The sequence below is a fragment of the Astatotilapia calliptera genome, chromosome 18 (genome assembly GCF_900246225.1).
Source record: "Astatotilapia calliptera chromosome 18, fAstCal1.2, whole genome shotgun sequence".
NCBI classification, from domain to species: Eukaryota; Metazoa; Chordata; class Actinopteri; order Cichliformes; family Cichlidae; genus Astatotilapia; species Astatotilapia calliptera.
Genome location: NC_039319.1, coordinates 175,919 through 189,524, shown reverse-complemented (window position 1 = coordinate 189,524; position 13,606 = coordinate 175,919). Strand labels below are relative to the sequence as shown.

The window sequence follows — 13,606 nt, the reverse complement described above, 5'->3', positions numbered from 1 at the left end:
CCTGTTCTTGATTGGTGAGCTTAAACCTTCTGAACACACGACTGATTTAGACTAAACAAGTGTGAGCTCTCAGATGACCGTGGTGATGTCAGACTTGCTCAGGCCGATCATCAGACGGAAGGCGGAGCTTAAGACGGAAGGCGAAAGCCGTTGTTAACAGGAAGTTTTTATTGAAAGTGTGTTTAGCAAACTGATATGCCAGTGCTGAAATCAGCACAATGAAATCTCCGTGGAAAGCACATCGCTGTGAGTTGCTGAGGGTAATTCTGCAGCGTCATGTCGGAACACCTCACCCACATCAGGCAACATCTTCCCTGGGAATGTGATCCAGCTGTTCACATCCTGTGTGCCACAGAAGCGTGAGGAGAACCCCGCTGTTATGCTGCAGCGTCTCCGCCTTCCCCTCGCCAGTTTAAAGCCTGCTTCATCTGTGACGGTGTATTCATGGGGCCTTTCCAGGTTTCTCTAAAACAGACGCGCAGTAGTTTCCTGTAGGTGACACAGAGACTTTACAGTAGAGGCACTCCAGATTTATGTACATTACAATAATGTTTACAGTTCAGTAAAAGCAGCAGAGGCTGCAGTAACAGGACAGACATGGATTACAATAGCTGACTAAATATCATCAGTGATGATTGTTCTTGGTCTTCTTCATTCCCCTCCTCTTCCTCCTGTGCCTCGCTGTCTGTCCACTGTAGATGCACCTGTGCGCTCTGAACTGGCTCTTATCCTGATCACCTGTTGCTGTGGGTAACAAACAAATACGCTTCATTCACTGTTTGTTTCACAGTTTAAGCAGGATGCCTGTAATCACCTTCATCACCACCAGCATCATTGTTATCACCTCCACCAATCAGGCTTGAAAATGCTGAGCGATGCTAGGGAGTTAACCTTCTTGATACTGGTTCAGAGTCGGCCATTAAAGTGGCGAACTGTGTCTGACGTGGAGCGATACGGTCGAGGATGGAACCTGTCTCTCTTCCACAGCATGTCTTTATCCTGTCTTCCTTCTCTCACCCCAACCAATCACAGCAGATGGCCCCGCCCCTCCCTGAACCGGAGGTTTCGTCCTGTTTAAGGGAGTTTTTCCTTCCCACTGTCGCCAAAGTGCTTGCTCACAGGGGGTGATATGATTGTTGGGTTTTTCTCTGTATGTATTATTCTAGGGTCTACCTTACAATATAAAGCACCTTGAGGTGACTGCTGTTGTGATTTGGCGCTGTGTAAATAAAACTGAATTAAATGGAAAATCCTGATTCACACAGATGTGTAGTTGTGAATGGGAGAAGGCGTTTCACAGCTCTCAGTGCCAGACATGGGTACTCCTTTGAGACAGGACTCCAGCCCAGGTCCAGTTTGCCCCACTGCAACTTTAGAGTGCTGTCGGTGGAAACTTCCCGAAGCTGGGATTCCAGATGTGAGGGCAAAGCAACATCATTTTCCGTGGTATTCACAGAAAATGGGTCCATAAATCCACACATGCCCTTCTCAGGGATCATCAAATGACTCTGTCAGTTGTGAAAGGCGCTGACAGGCTGAGTCACTGACCTTCACCTGAGGGGAGTTTTCTGAGGTGTGGGACAAAAGTGGAAAGATGTCCATCGTTTTCTCCTGGGCCCTCTTAGTCCACAAAGCAAGTTTCTCTCTTGAAGTGAGATGTTCAGCAGTGAGAAAACGTCACAGAGGTAGACAAGCTCAGCTGTGACCTTTGAGTTGGCATGATAATGTCTAAGAGGAGACTCCTTTCTTCTTTGTTTTCTTTTCTTTTCTCCGTGTGATAAGAGAAGACCTCGTTCCTCAGTTCAAACAAACACTTGAGGACCAGTCCTGTCCCATCTCACCTCACTGTGGTAGAGCAGCTGGACATGATCTGCTTCCATGTCCTCACAAAACATCTGGAGTTCACAGCATTGTTTTCAATGAAGTTGATTGTTTTCACTTCCATCATCTCGTGGAACTCTGGTCACATCGTTTCTAGCTTCTGGTGCACGATCAAGAATCAGCATAATGACGCCCTGACAGCTGCCAGTCATTGAAGCTGCAGCATCACTGCACACCAGTTCTGCCAGTCCAGGTCATTCTCAGTGAAACATCCTGAGTGTTGGTAGCTCTCCAAAACAGCCAGTCTTCATGCAAACTGCTGTCCCAGCAATAACGAACAGAAACCAGTGTCAGGTGGCAATGGTGACATCAGTGGACTCGCCTAGTTGCAAAGAGACAAATGGACTCTTTTTATTCTTCCCAGAAACCGATGCTGTATGTCTCAGGCCCTGTCTGTGATACGGCAGCTCAGTGTCGTTTGTCACTTTCATCTTCATCGTTTGTTTTAAGAACTTCTCCATATCTAACTGTAAATGGCAGACAGCGTCTTCTTCTGCTTGCTTATTGAGCTGATTAAACACCTCTCACCAAGCAGTGGGGAGCTGTATTGTAACTGAGATTTTCATGGGTGAGAGTAGTCCCCGGTGTCTTTGATTAGTAACTTATGATATCACGCGGTCCACAGGTGTAAAACTAAACTCACGGTGTGGCTGGCGGCATATCCATGGTTAAGAATCACTGCCCTGCACCATTTACTGATCACAAAGTTATATCAATTAAAATAAACATATCCACCATCTCTGAACCTGCTACTAACTCTGGTTACTGGAAACCCAATAGCTCACTATTAAACAATAATCAGTTTCAGACAGAAATAAAAGACTTGATCTCCACGTTCTGGACAAAAGATACTGATTTTAGAAGGAACTGATAACTTTGTAAATTTGAAACATGGTTGTTAAAAAGTTCAAGGAAAGCCTAAGAGGCTAATATTGTAGCAAATATTTTCACTATTTCCAATAAAAGACCAGAAACTTTATTAGAGGAAGAAGAAATGGAATTGGCAAATCTTCAAGTTAAATTAGACGACCTGTCAGAAAGCGATGGGAGCTTTGAAGATGAATCTTCTCAAAAATAACAAATCACCAGGAACAGACGGTCTATCTGCAGTTTTATCAGGTTTTTGCTGCTGAGCTGGGCCCGCGTTGGGACTGCCCTCTCTCATTCGCAAACCCAATAAAGATCGTTTACTTCGAGATAATTGGCGCCTATTTGTCTGCTTAGTAATGATTACAAGACGTTTGCTCTAATTTTAGCAAAGAGGCTCAAAATGGTCCCGAGCTCCCTCATAGATGAACACAATCAGGTTTGTGGCTAACAGACATAACCAACAATATCAGATCAGTGCTGGACATTTTAGACTACTGTCAACTTTTTGATGACAATGGAGTCGTGTTATTTTAGGTTTTTGTGAAACACCAGTTCACAGTCCTGACATAAACTTGGCTTTGGAAGTGACTTCATCCGCAGAGAGACTACAGAAACGCTAACAGCTCAGTGACACTAGCTGGTGGAACCTGTCCTAGATCTGATCTGTCGACAGGCATCAGGCAAGGATGGCCTGTTTCTCCGTACCTCTTTTTACTAGTCGCCCAACTCTTAGCAGACCATATTAGATCCAGTAAAATTCAATGTATTTCTCTGCTGGACAGAAGTCTGATCATCACTCAGCTGGGTGGTGGTACTACCCTAACCCTTATTCTGAAGAACAAAAACCAAATGTTGCAGCTCTGGAGTCAGTGAAAGCGTTCTCTGGAGCTTCTGGCTTAGATCTGAATATTAACAAGTGTGAACAAAGTGCTGAAGTCTTTATTTTGGAAGGACATCTTACAGAAAACTACAGATCTACAAAAGAAGCCTGACACAGTAAATATAACTGACCTGATTATGGCCAAGTTTTATATACATAAGTGTACATTCAGAGGCACTAACCCTGCATTATGTTCTCTAAAGATGAATTCAAACAGCACATTCAGTGTGTTCAACCATCACAAAACCTGAAGGCAATTAAAGCTGTAGAAGCCTCTTTCTCTAGTCTGTTATCGCCCCCTAGTGCGAAACAACCCTGCTGTAAACTGCTCTTTGCATAGAATTATTTTATTTTACTTGTTTATGTTTGTCTTTTTTCCTCCACTACAACATTCATGAGTGTGATCACGAAGAGCGTTACTTTACATCATTCCCTTACCTTTATTTCTCATATCAGTGTCATATCATCTTTAATGTCACCTGCCTGGAGCTGGACTCTCTCAGGGTGGTGTCGGAGAGGTGGATGCTGTCCAAGATAAAGGTGATGCTGGCGAATACCTCCCACACACTCCATGACATGCTGGTCAGCCACAGGAGCACGCTCACTGAGATACCCATAATGCACCATGGAATGACACAGGAAGTCGTTCCTGCCCATGGCCATCTCCCTGTGCAACTCCTCCATCTAACACACTGTGAACACTGCAATAGTTACAGCCTTTTCCACACGCTCTTTTCTATTTTACTGTAATATTCCTGTCAGTGTTCTTGATGCTTATTTATAATCACCTCTGTCAATCCTTGATGTACTGAACCCTCTCCTGTACTCACTCTACACCTACGACTGCACAGCCACTAACAACTCCAACATCATTGTGAAGTTTGCGGACGACACTACAGTGGTGGGTCTTATCACCAACGGTGATGAGACGGCTTACAGGGAGGAGGTCAGCGCCCTGACCCACTGGTGTCAAGACAACCATCTCACCCTCAACGTCGCAAAGACAAAGGAGTTGATAGTGGACTTCCGGAGGTGCAGAGAAGTACACACCCCCATCACCATCAGCGGCACTGCTGTGGAGAGAGTGAGCAGCTTCCGGTTCCTTGGTGTACATCTGGCTGAAGATCTCACGTGGTCAGTACACACAAACAAAACAGTGAAGAAGGCGCAGCAGCGCCTCTTCTTTCTCAGGAGACTGAAAAGATTCGGCATGAGCCCCCGCATCCTCAGGACCTTCTATCACTGTGCCATTGAGAGCATCCTCACTGGATGCATCACCACCTGGTATGGCAACAGCACCGCCTACAACCGCAAAGCTCTCCAGCGAGTAGTGCGGTGCTCTGAACGGATAATTGGAGGTGAGCTTCCCTCCCTCCAAGACATCTACAGGAAGCGGTGCCTGAGGAAAGCGGGGAGGATCATCAAGGACTCCAGTCACCCCAGCATAAACTGTTCAGACTGCTTCCATCAGGAAGGAGGTTCTGCAGCATCCGGTCCCGTACCAGCAGACTGAGAGACAGCTTCTTCCACCAGGCCATCAGACTGCTGAACACGTCATAGACACCTCAGCTTCACTACTGGAACTTCAACATTATGCACTCCATACTGTACAGTAATGCCACTGTTTTGCACATATTCAACTCTGTATATTTTATTTTATATATTTTATTCATTGTTGACTCTATTTAATTTGTAAAATATGTGTACACACGCACACACACACACACATTTAATATTAACATTTAGTAATGCATATACTATTATATATTGTACATATATTTATTACTCTCAGATGTAGCCATTCTTATATTTGCTTGTTCTTACGTTATTGTATTTTGCACACCTCTGTTGCTTGTGAAGCTCGCACACAAGAATTTCACTTGCATGTACTGTACCAATGTACCTGCACATGTGATGTGACAATAAAAGTGATTTGATTTGTTATTTATTATTGAGTGATTTGTATATATTGTGCTTTTTCTTAAATCTGTAACATATTGTATTGTTAAATAGTCTGTTTCTGTTACTGTACTGGAGCAACTGTAAACCACATCGTTTCCTGAGGGATTAACAAAGTATGCTGATTGTGATTCTAACATTGCTTATCTGGATATGTACAAGATCTTTGATCTGTAATGTTCTGTGTTTGAAATAAAGTACAGAGCTACGGCTGTGCAGGTACCGTAAAAGTACCAGGTACTATGACCTAATGCAAAACCCTGAAAACCACGCCAGTAGGTAGTAGTAGGCTTTAGTGGTGTATTTGTGTGGATGCCTCAAAGGCACACTGTTGAGTTCCTGTTTCTCTTTATTCTTTATCCTTTATTATTCTAGTTGCTCCGTTTCTTTGCCGCTTAACTACTCCCTCAGTTTTCAGTCGATTTTCACCATTCAAACTTTAAACTGTTCTGCTATTTCTGCTTTCCACTGCTATATGTTTTGGTGATGATAACTTTTATACTTTTTGAGATATTCAGCTTTTTATGCCATTTTTTGGCCCATTTTGCTGACAGGTACCACATTATCAGTGTGATCACTAGTTTTGCTGCTGAGTTGTGTTTTAGCTCAGTGAGATGAGCAGCCGTTCTCAGAGTAGGAGGCGCGGGTTCGAATCCCGCTTATGGCAACATTTTCTTCAGTTAACACTTCAACTGTTTAAACTTTTCCACACAAATTTCAGCTTTTTCACCTCTTTTCAGCACAATTTTCAGGTTCCTTATCTCTTTGTTGCTGAACATTCAGCATTTTCACCTCTTTTCTGCGCATTTAGCTTCTTCTGCACAGTGCACGTTTTTTTCCTCTCATCATATCTTTGTTTGGGACCAGAACTGGTTTGGCGCAGTGGGATGCGCAGCTGCTGTGAGATCTGGTGGCAAGGGTTCGAGCACTACATGGGACAGATGCTGGACATCTCCCCTGCTTGCATGTAATCTGCTTTCTTGACAGTCTTCAGTGTAGTCTTTCAAATAAAGCAGAGTTCAGCTTCTACACCTGTTTTCAACAGATAGCTGTCCTGCTGTTTTCAGATTCCACTACACGGCGTTCACACTGCATTTTCGCAGGAAATGCAACCTTTTCTAGTGTTGTTGTTGTGACAGTCAATGTCCAGTAGGAGGCGGCAGCGCTCAGTCGTAGAACGTAGAAGAAGAAACCCGAAAGTGGAGCTGCTAACCCGTTACGGATTACCTTCAGACCGACCTCGAGAGCCTCAGGTGCGTTTTCAGGGTTCGCGCTGTTCCTCTTTACTTGTTTTCGAAACGTCTCGTTGATCCGCCGCCTTACTTCCGGTTTTGGAATTTGTGGCGGGAATCAGCGGCGTAGTACTTCCGTTCAGAAATCAGCTGATTTCATACGGCGCGGCAGTGCCGGTGGGCACGCGCACGGAAAGGTGTCGGCGCGCTTGACACTTCGTCACGTGCCACCAGGTAACGCTCATTGATAATCAGTATATACTCGGTTAGTGACCGTAAACTCGATGAGAGGACGCGCTGAGACAGCCACTTAGCGGTCACCTGTGGCCAATTCAGGACCCGCTGTGATAGGTCAGGATTGGTGTTACTGGATTATCGATCCATCACCTCCCAGATTGATGTTATTGATTACTGATGTGGTTCTTATGATGAGGACTCTGGGCATTCCTGGTTCATTCCAGAAGTCCCTCATGTCTCCTATTCCTTGACCTCGATGAAAACGTCACTGAGGTCAAAGGTGAGAAGGAGAACTGCTGAGGACTCAGGAAAAGGGAAGAGGCGTGCACTTAGAACCGGAACAACCTTACACTTTTTTTTTTAAACTTTATTTAACAAACAATGAGTATACAACATACGAACAGATGAAGTATACAAAACAACAGAACATGAACACACAAAGCCAGGGGTAAAGAAAAAGGTAACAATTATAAGAATACACGCAAAAATTCACATACATATATGGTTTTGAGCCTTTTTGTTGGTGGAGTCTGATATTGATTGTATGTACATTTCCACATCCTTAAGTTAATGACAGAAATATGGTGTTTTAGTAGTAAACTTACATTTATGGATAAAAAATTTAGCTAAAAGTATTAACAAATTTATCAGGAAAAAACATTTATCATACTTCTTGGGGAACTTAAAGAAACATGAACAACCTTACACTGGTGTCTCTTTAACAGGAAGTCTGGCGTGTTGAAACTACAATGTGCAGAAGACGAACTACAAAAGGCTGGTCTAGCTTCACCACAGTGTGTGTTCTTGTTTTATGGAGGTCATAGAAACGATAACAGTCTGTAAAGCATATCTTTCTGGTGTTTTAAAGGAGGAGGAACATTTTCTGCAATACTGCTAAAATGATGATATTACTAAAACTTGTGTCCCAAAACTCTTCATCAGTGTCACGCTGAGCGTTCAGAGGCGAGCCCACTTATTGGTCCTCAGTAACTGTTTCCATGAAACAGCAGAAATGAAGTGAACTCAGCTTCTGTTTCTCAGCGGTGCTGTAATCTGTAGTGGAATACATTTTAAAGTAACCTTCCCAACACTGGACATTACTAACGATCACTGATCATACAAGCACACTTTGATCAGTTCGTATAGATCATAATGTTGCGCTCATACAGCGTTCTGTGTTCTTCATGTGACGCTCAGGGTTCAGCTGTGAGTTTCACTGCTGCTGATTAAAGCTATAAATAAATATATATACAGGTTCTGAATGAAAACAAAAAACACTTAGAATTTACATGATCTGCTCCGCTTTGGTTACTGCGATTATGTTTTCATGAATGGTCGGATGGATAACGAATTATGGGACGCCATTTTCTCCTCCCTTTTCATAAAGACGGTCCAGTGTCTCCTCTGCTAAAGGAGGTCATAAAGGAAGCATTGAAGCTGCTTCCCCTAGTGTACGGACAACTGAAGCGTATGTCAGTGAGGAACCTTCCTGATCAAAGTGGAATATTGGAACACACCTCACGCAGTCTTTCCTCTTTCCACAGGAAGTTCCTCCTCCAACATGGCTGACCCCTGGCAGAACGCCATGGACCACGCTGTCGCCGTGGCACGAAAAGCTGGAGAGGTCAGTCGTCATCTTCCTTTTTCTTTCCCACCTGAGACTCACCTGTCAGGGCCTACAGGTGATTTCATTATGAAACAGAGGAGTCTCAGGAAGTTCATTCTTTTCACCTGAACGTCACTCGCCCATGTGACCTTCAGGGTCAGCTGACGACTGCTTGACAGTGAGCCGCACGGCCGTCACGACTGCAGAATCCGCTTCCTGCCATTTCTTCACTTACTGAGCACGCTCCAAAACAGAGGGGGTGGAGTCACTTTCTTCTTCTCTGAAACGTTCTGAGCGCAAAGAGGAAACAAAGGCTTTTATCTTGAAATCTCAGGTTAACCCCAGATGACAGACTTAGTAACTGAAACTATTGGCTGATCAGCTTCTGATTGATAAGCTATCAGTGCATTGATCAGGAGTAAATATTGATCAGTTATTGGTGCATTGATCAGGTGGTGTGTGACGCTCTGCGTGGTGACAGGGCAGTGATGACGAAGAGTTCGGTGGTGGATTTAGTGACGCAGACCGACCAGAAGGTGGAGCAGCTCATCATCCAGTCAGTGAAGGAAAAGTTCCCCACCCACAGGTATGAAGCTCCACCCCCTCTGTGCATGTCCAGTCGGATTATTGATCATCAGTTTACAAAGATAAGCGTTATGATCAGATCCAGATGTTCAGGGATCCAGCTGTGTGCTGCTGAGGAGTAGCAGAGATGACCTGCTGGAACATCTCTGGCTGCCGTCTCGTGGCTCTTTCTCGTTCAGCGTGTAACGGCTTCACCTGTTCTGTGCGATTCAGGTTCATAGGGGAGGAGTCAGTGGCTGCAGGTGAGCCCTGCGTCCTCTCTGACTCGCCCACCTGGATCATCGACCCCATCGATGGCACGACCAACTTCGTTCACGCGTGAGTTTGCACTCTCTGACATCATCATTGCAGCTTCTTTGTTTCCTGTGGGCGCTCAGAGATAGTGCTGGGCCATACTGTTCACGGTAGCACCGGTGTAATGTTGGGCAACGATAGGAAAATGAAAGTTGGCGATAGAATATGGGTAAAATGCGCATGCGCAGTGCCTTTGTTTTCATACGCACATGCCGGTGTCGTGCCAAACTCGGTATCCCCGACAGAATTTGTTTCCCCTGCGTCGGGAGCACACGCTGGACTGTCCAAATCACGGACAAACAGTATCCCTCATTGTTGATTTTGTTGATACTCCTGACATTTTTGAGATCTTAGCTCTTTATACAACGAAGTTATAGTGGGACACAAATAATATCAGGCTGATCCTGCCACAATTTGTTCCCCCTGTGTAAATCACGGACAAACAGTCTCCCACATTGCTGATTTTTCGTTCACAAACACTTCTTATTATGACGCATTACTCCTGAAACTTTGGAGGATTTATCTCTTTATATAGTGAAGTTACAGGAGAATAAAAATAGTTATCAGCCAAAATGTTAATGGTTTATTAAAATAATCCCATCTGATACCCCGTGAGCAATAAATATATCATTTTCTGTTGTAACCCTCAAACTGAATGGTAATGTAACGATGCTAATTTTTCACAAAATGAAAACATCAGTACTTCCTGCTCCCAGCACAGGGGAAACAAATTCTGTCGGGGACACCTACTTTGGCACAACAACGGCTATCGTAGGCGGAGCCTCGCGGAGTGATACGTGCTGTGCTTCAGCATAATGTTACCGTGTTGTGTGTGTTTAACCTCTTTTTAAGTGTTGTGGATGTTATACATGGTTATGCTGAGGATGTGTCGGCCAGTTTCCACTGGAAATGCTTTTTGGTTAAACTGTCAGCGAGGAGTTTGCACTGTTACATTTTATATAACTTTAATGCAGATAAAACAGCTGCTTGTTGAAGTGAAAATACATTGATGGGTTTTTGCACTAATAAAGTTGTGGAGTTGTAAAGCATTTTGTCTCGTGTCAGTTATATCGTTATCACAAATTTTCAAATGTATATGGTGATAAATATTTTTGGCCATATCGCCCTGCTCTACTCAGAGAGTGAGGCGGGGTCTACGGCTCTTCTGATCGATTACCTCCAGATCTGAGGTTTATTTGGTCCAACTGACTCAGAGGGAATCGATCAGAGAGTCACTGAGAGATCGATGAAGGATGATCAATGTTCAGCTCGAGCCGTCCCTCAGCGGGTAGAACAATGATGTGATCATCATGAACGTTAGGATGAACCTTTACTTTGAAGCAGATGACTTCCTGTTTGGCTTGGTGTTCGGCACACTGAATCAGCTCATTTAAAACGCTGATGGGCACTGGTTACCGTGGTGACCTAACAGGTAAACAGACCTGCTCTGCAGGAACACGTATGACGGTGCCAACACGTTAACTTCCTGTGTCTGTTTCTCCTTCACAGGTTTCCTTTTGTTGCCATTTCCATCGGATTCGCCATCAACAAACAGGTCTGAGCCCACATCAGCACCATCCTCCTGACCTTTGACATCAGCAGCGACATCACAGGGCTGCAGCCCTGACTTTAGTAGTCGATTAATCAGATAAGAAATCCTTCTGTCTTATTAATGAGCAGCAATAAATACTGAAAAGTGAAAACGGGGCCGCTAACCCCACGCAGATTTTTCTATGCGTTTGCACCTTTCGTCCACACGTAAACGGCGTTTTCGGTCACTGAAAACGGAGATTTTTAAAAACTCAGATTTTGCGTTTACATGTGGACGAGGAACACGGAGAAAACACAGCGTCAAAGGTGTGCGCCTCGTTTGACATCACACTGTGCGCCATGTTTTTGTGAAATGAATTTCTACAATGGCAGACTTGGACAAAATACTGTTAATTTTACTCTCTGCAGAGTTTACATGCTTACAAACAGTTACTGTCCCTCCACACATAGGACTCAGTTCTGCTTCTATGCCCCGACTTTGTTTACTCTTTCCCACCCAGGCTTCTGATTGGTCAACATTCCTACACGGTTAGGAATATATCGCCAACTGCTGCTTTGGCATGTTCCTAGCAGCGTTTTCCTTCATTTTTGCGTTTGTGGAAGGGATTTAAAAAAAGAAAACAGAAAATCTCCGTTTTCAAAAATCCCCGTGTACGTGCAGACGTAGCCTCAGGTGAGCCTCGGTTACTTGAGCCCGGGTCTCATCCCTCTGGTGGAAACTTTTCAGAGTGGCGCCATTTCTGGTTTTATCTTTCTTCAGTTGAGCTTCGCCCTGGCTCACAGGCGCAGCATCACCACTGTCTGCTTCACCTGGGAGTGTTTCCTTGGGTGGAGAGGTGGCGTGGCTGTTCCCACACACGCGTTAGCAAGCGATGGTGCTCCACCTGCTGCAGCATATAAAATGACCAAAAGAGTAAACGCGGCACCTCACCTGCTCCTGACTAGGTGAGGTGCTCAGCATCTGTTACCATGGCGATTTGGCAGCTAAAAAGAGAAAATCAGAATCAGCATACTTTATTAATCCCTCAGGTAATGTGGGTTACAGCTGCTCCAGTACAGAAACTGCTACAGATTTAAGAAATAGCATTAATATATAGAAATCCCTCAATAATAAATATCAAGGATTAACAGCAACATCAGAGTAGAAAGAGCGTGTGCAAAAGGCTGTAACTACTGCAGTGTTTACAGTGTGTTAGATGGAGTTGTACAGGCAGATGAGTGTGGTGCATTATGGGTAATCTCAGCTTCTCACGGAGCGTGCTCCTGTAGGTAGCACGTCATGGAGTGGGTGGGAGGTATTATCCATCATTGTCTTTGCCTCTCTGACACCACCCTAACGAGTCCAGCTCCATCCCCACAACATTACTGGCCTTGCGATCAGTTTACTGAGCCTGCTGGCAAAACGTCAGCGCTCTCTAAACACTAACAGGTAGCTTCAGGTGTTCAAGCCACCTGAGGATGAGCATGAACGACCTCACCTGTTGACCTCACAGCGGCCTCTACTCTTCTTCCCCTCCCTCAGGTGGAGTTTGGCGTTGTCTTCAGCTGTGTGGAGGACAAGATGTTCACGGCGAGGCGGGGAAAGGGAGCATTCTGTAATGGCGAGCCGCTGCAGGTGTCCCGGCAGGAAGGTCAGCGCTCAGCGAATCGATAACCAATAAATCAGTGACATCACTTATGCGGGCGGTCGATCACCTGTTTGTTTATCTGTGTGTGATGTCATCAGCCGTGGAACAGGCGATGGTGGCCACGGAGTTTGGATCGGACAGAGACGCCGACGTTGTTGATAAAATCTTCCAAAGCCTCCGAAACATCCTCTGCCTCCCCGTTCACGGGTAAGGCTGCCGCCACGTTGACATCACTGCACGCTTGTTTTCCCATAGCTGACGTGTCCATCCGTCTCAGGGTGCGCGGGGCGGGTTCCGCTGCCATCAACATGTGTCTGGTGGCGTCGGGCTGTGTGGAGGCGTACTACGAGATCGGGATCCACGTTTGGGACGTGGCTGCCGCGTCGTTGATCGTGTCCGAGGCTGGCGGCGTGCTGATGGACGTCGATGGTAAGCTAACCCATCAACATCACATTTCCCTGCTCAGGTGTTTCCAGCTAACGGTGTCTCCGTGTTCAGGTGGCGACGTGGACCTGATGTCCAGGAGGATCATCGCCGCTAACAGCAAAACAATCACAGAGCGACTCGTCAAAGCGATCGTCCCCTTCAGTCTGCCCAGAGACGACGCCACACCACCGAAGAAGAGCTAAACACACACTGACAGGTGTGAGGAGCACACCTTCCTGTTTGGAAAGTTTAAATAAAAGTTTTCTATGAAAGCACCCGCGTGTTTGTGTGACTGACGGCAGGTCACCATTGTTAAGGTTCAAAATACTGGGGATGGAGACAAGAGAAAAAACCACAATAACAACACTGGTCCGGCCGGGTTGAGTCAAACGATGATTTTAATGAACACACGCGGGAGATGGACACTGTATGCAGACAGCCTCAGATCTCAAAATGG

General features: G+C 45.2%; 1 protein-coding gene across 5 annotated transcripts; it reads left to right on the top strand.

Annotated features, from left to right (window-relative positions):
• The first annotated feature begins 6,736 nt into the window (after window positions 1–6,736).
• On the top strand, window positions 6,737–13,422 carry LOC113011191 (inositol monophosphatase 1-like). 5 transcript variants are annotated; one of them, XM_026150621.1, is made up of 10 exons: window positions 7,480–7,519; window positions 7,785–7,853; window positions 8,604–8,683; window positions 9,118–9,251; window positions 9,464–9,568; window positions 11,054–11,099; window positions 12,618–12,726; window positions 12,822–12,930; window positions 13,001–13,152; window positions 13,222–13,422. In XM_026150621.1, exons 3-10 carry the CDS (start codon window positions 8,621–8,623, stop codon window positions 13,350–13,352), a joined length of 849 nt encoding a protein of 282 aa, XP_026006406.1. In that variant the 5' UTR covers window positions 7,480–7,519; window positions 7,785–7,853; window positions 8,604–8,620; the 3' UTR covers window positions 13,353–13,422. The 5 variants fall into 5 exon arrangements, with proteins under 5 accessions (XP_026006405.1, XP_026006408.1, XP_026006409.1 ...); XM_026150620.1 differs by lacking the exons at window positions 7,480–7,519; window positions 7,785–7,853 and adding an exon at window positions 6,737–6,843; XM_026150623.1 differs by lacking the exons at window positions 7,480–7,519; window positions 7,785–7,853 and adding an exon at window positions 6,884–7,056.
• Window positions 13,423–13,606: the final 184 nt, after the last annotated feature.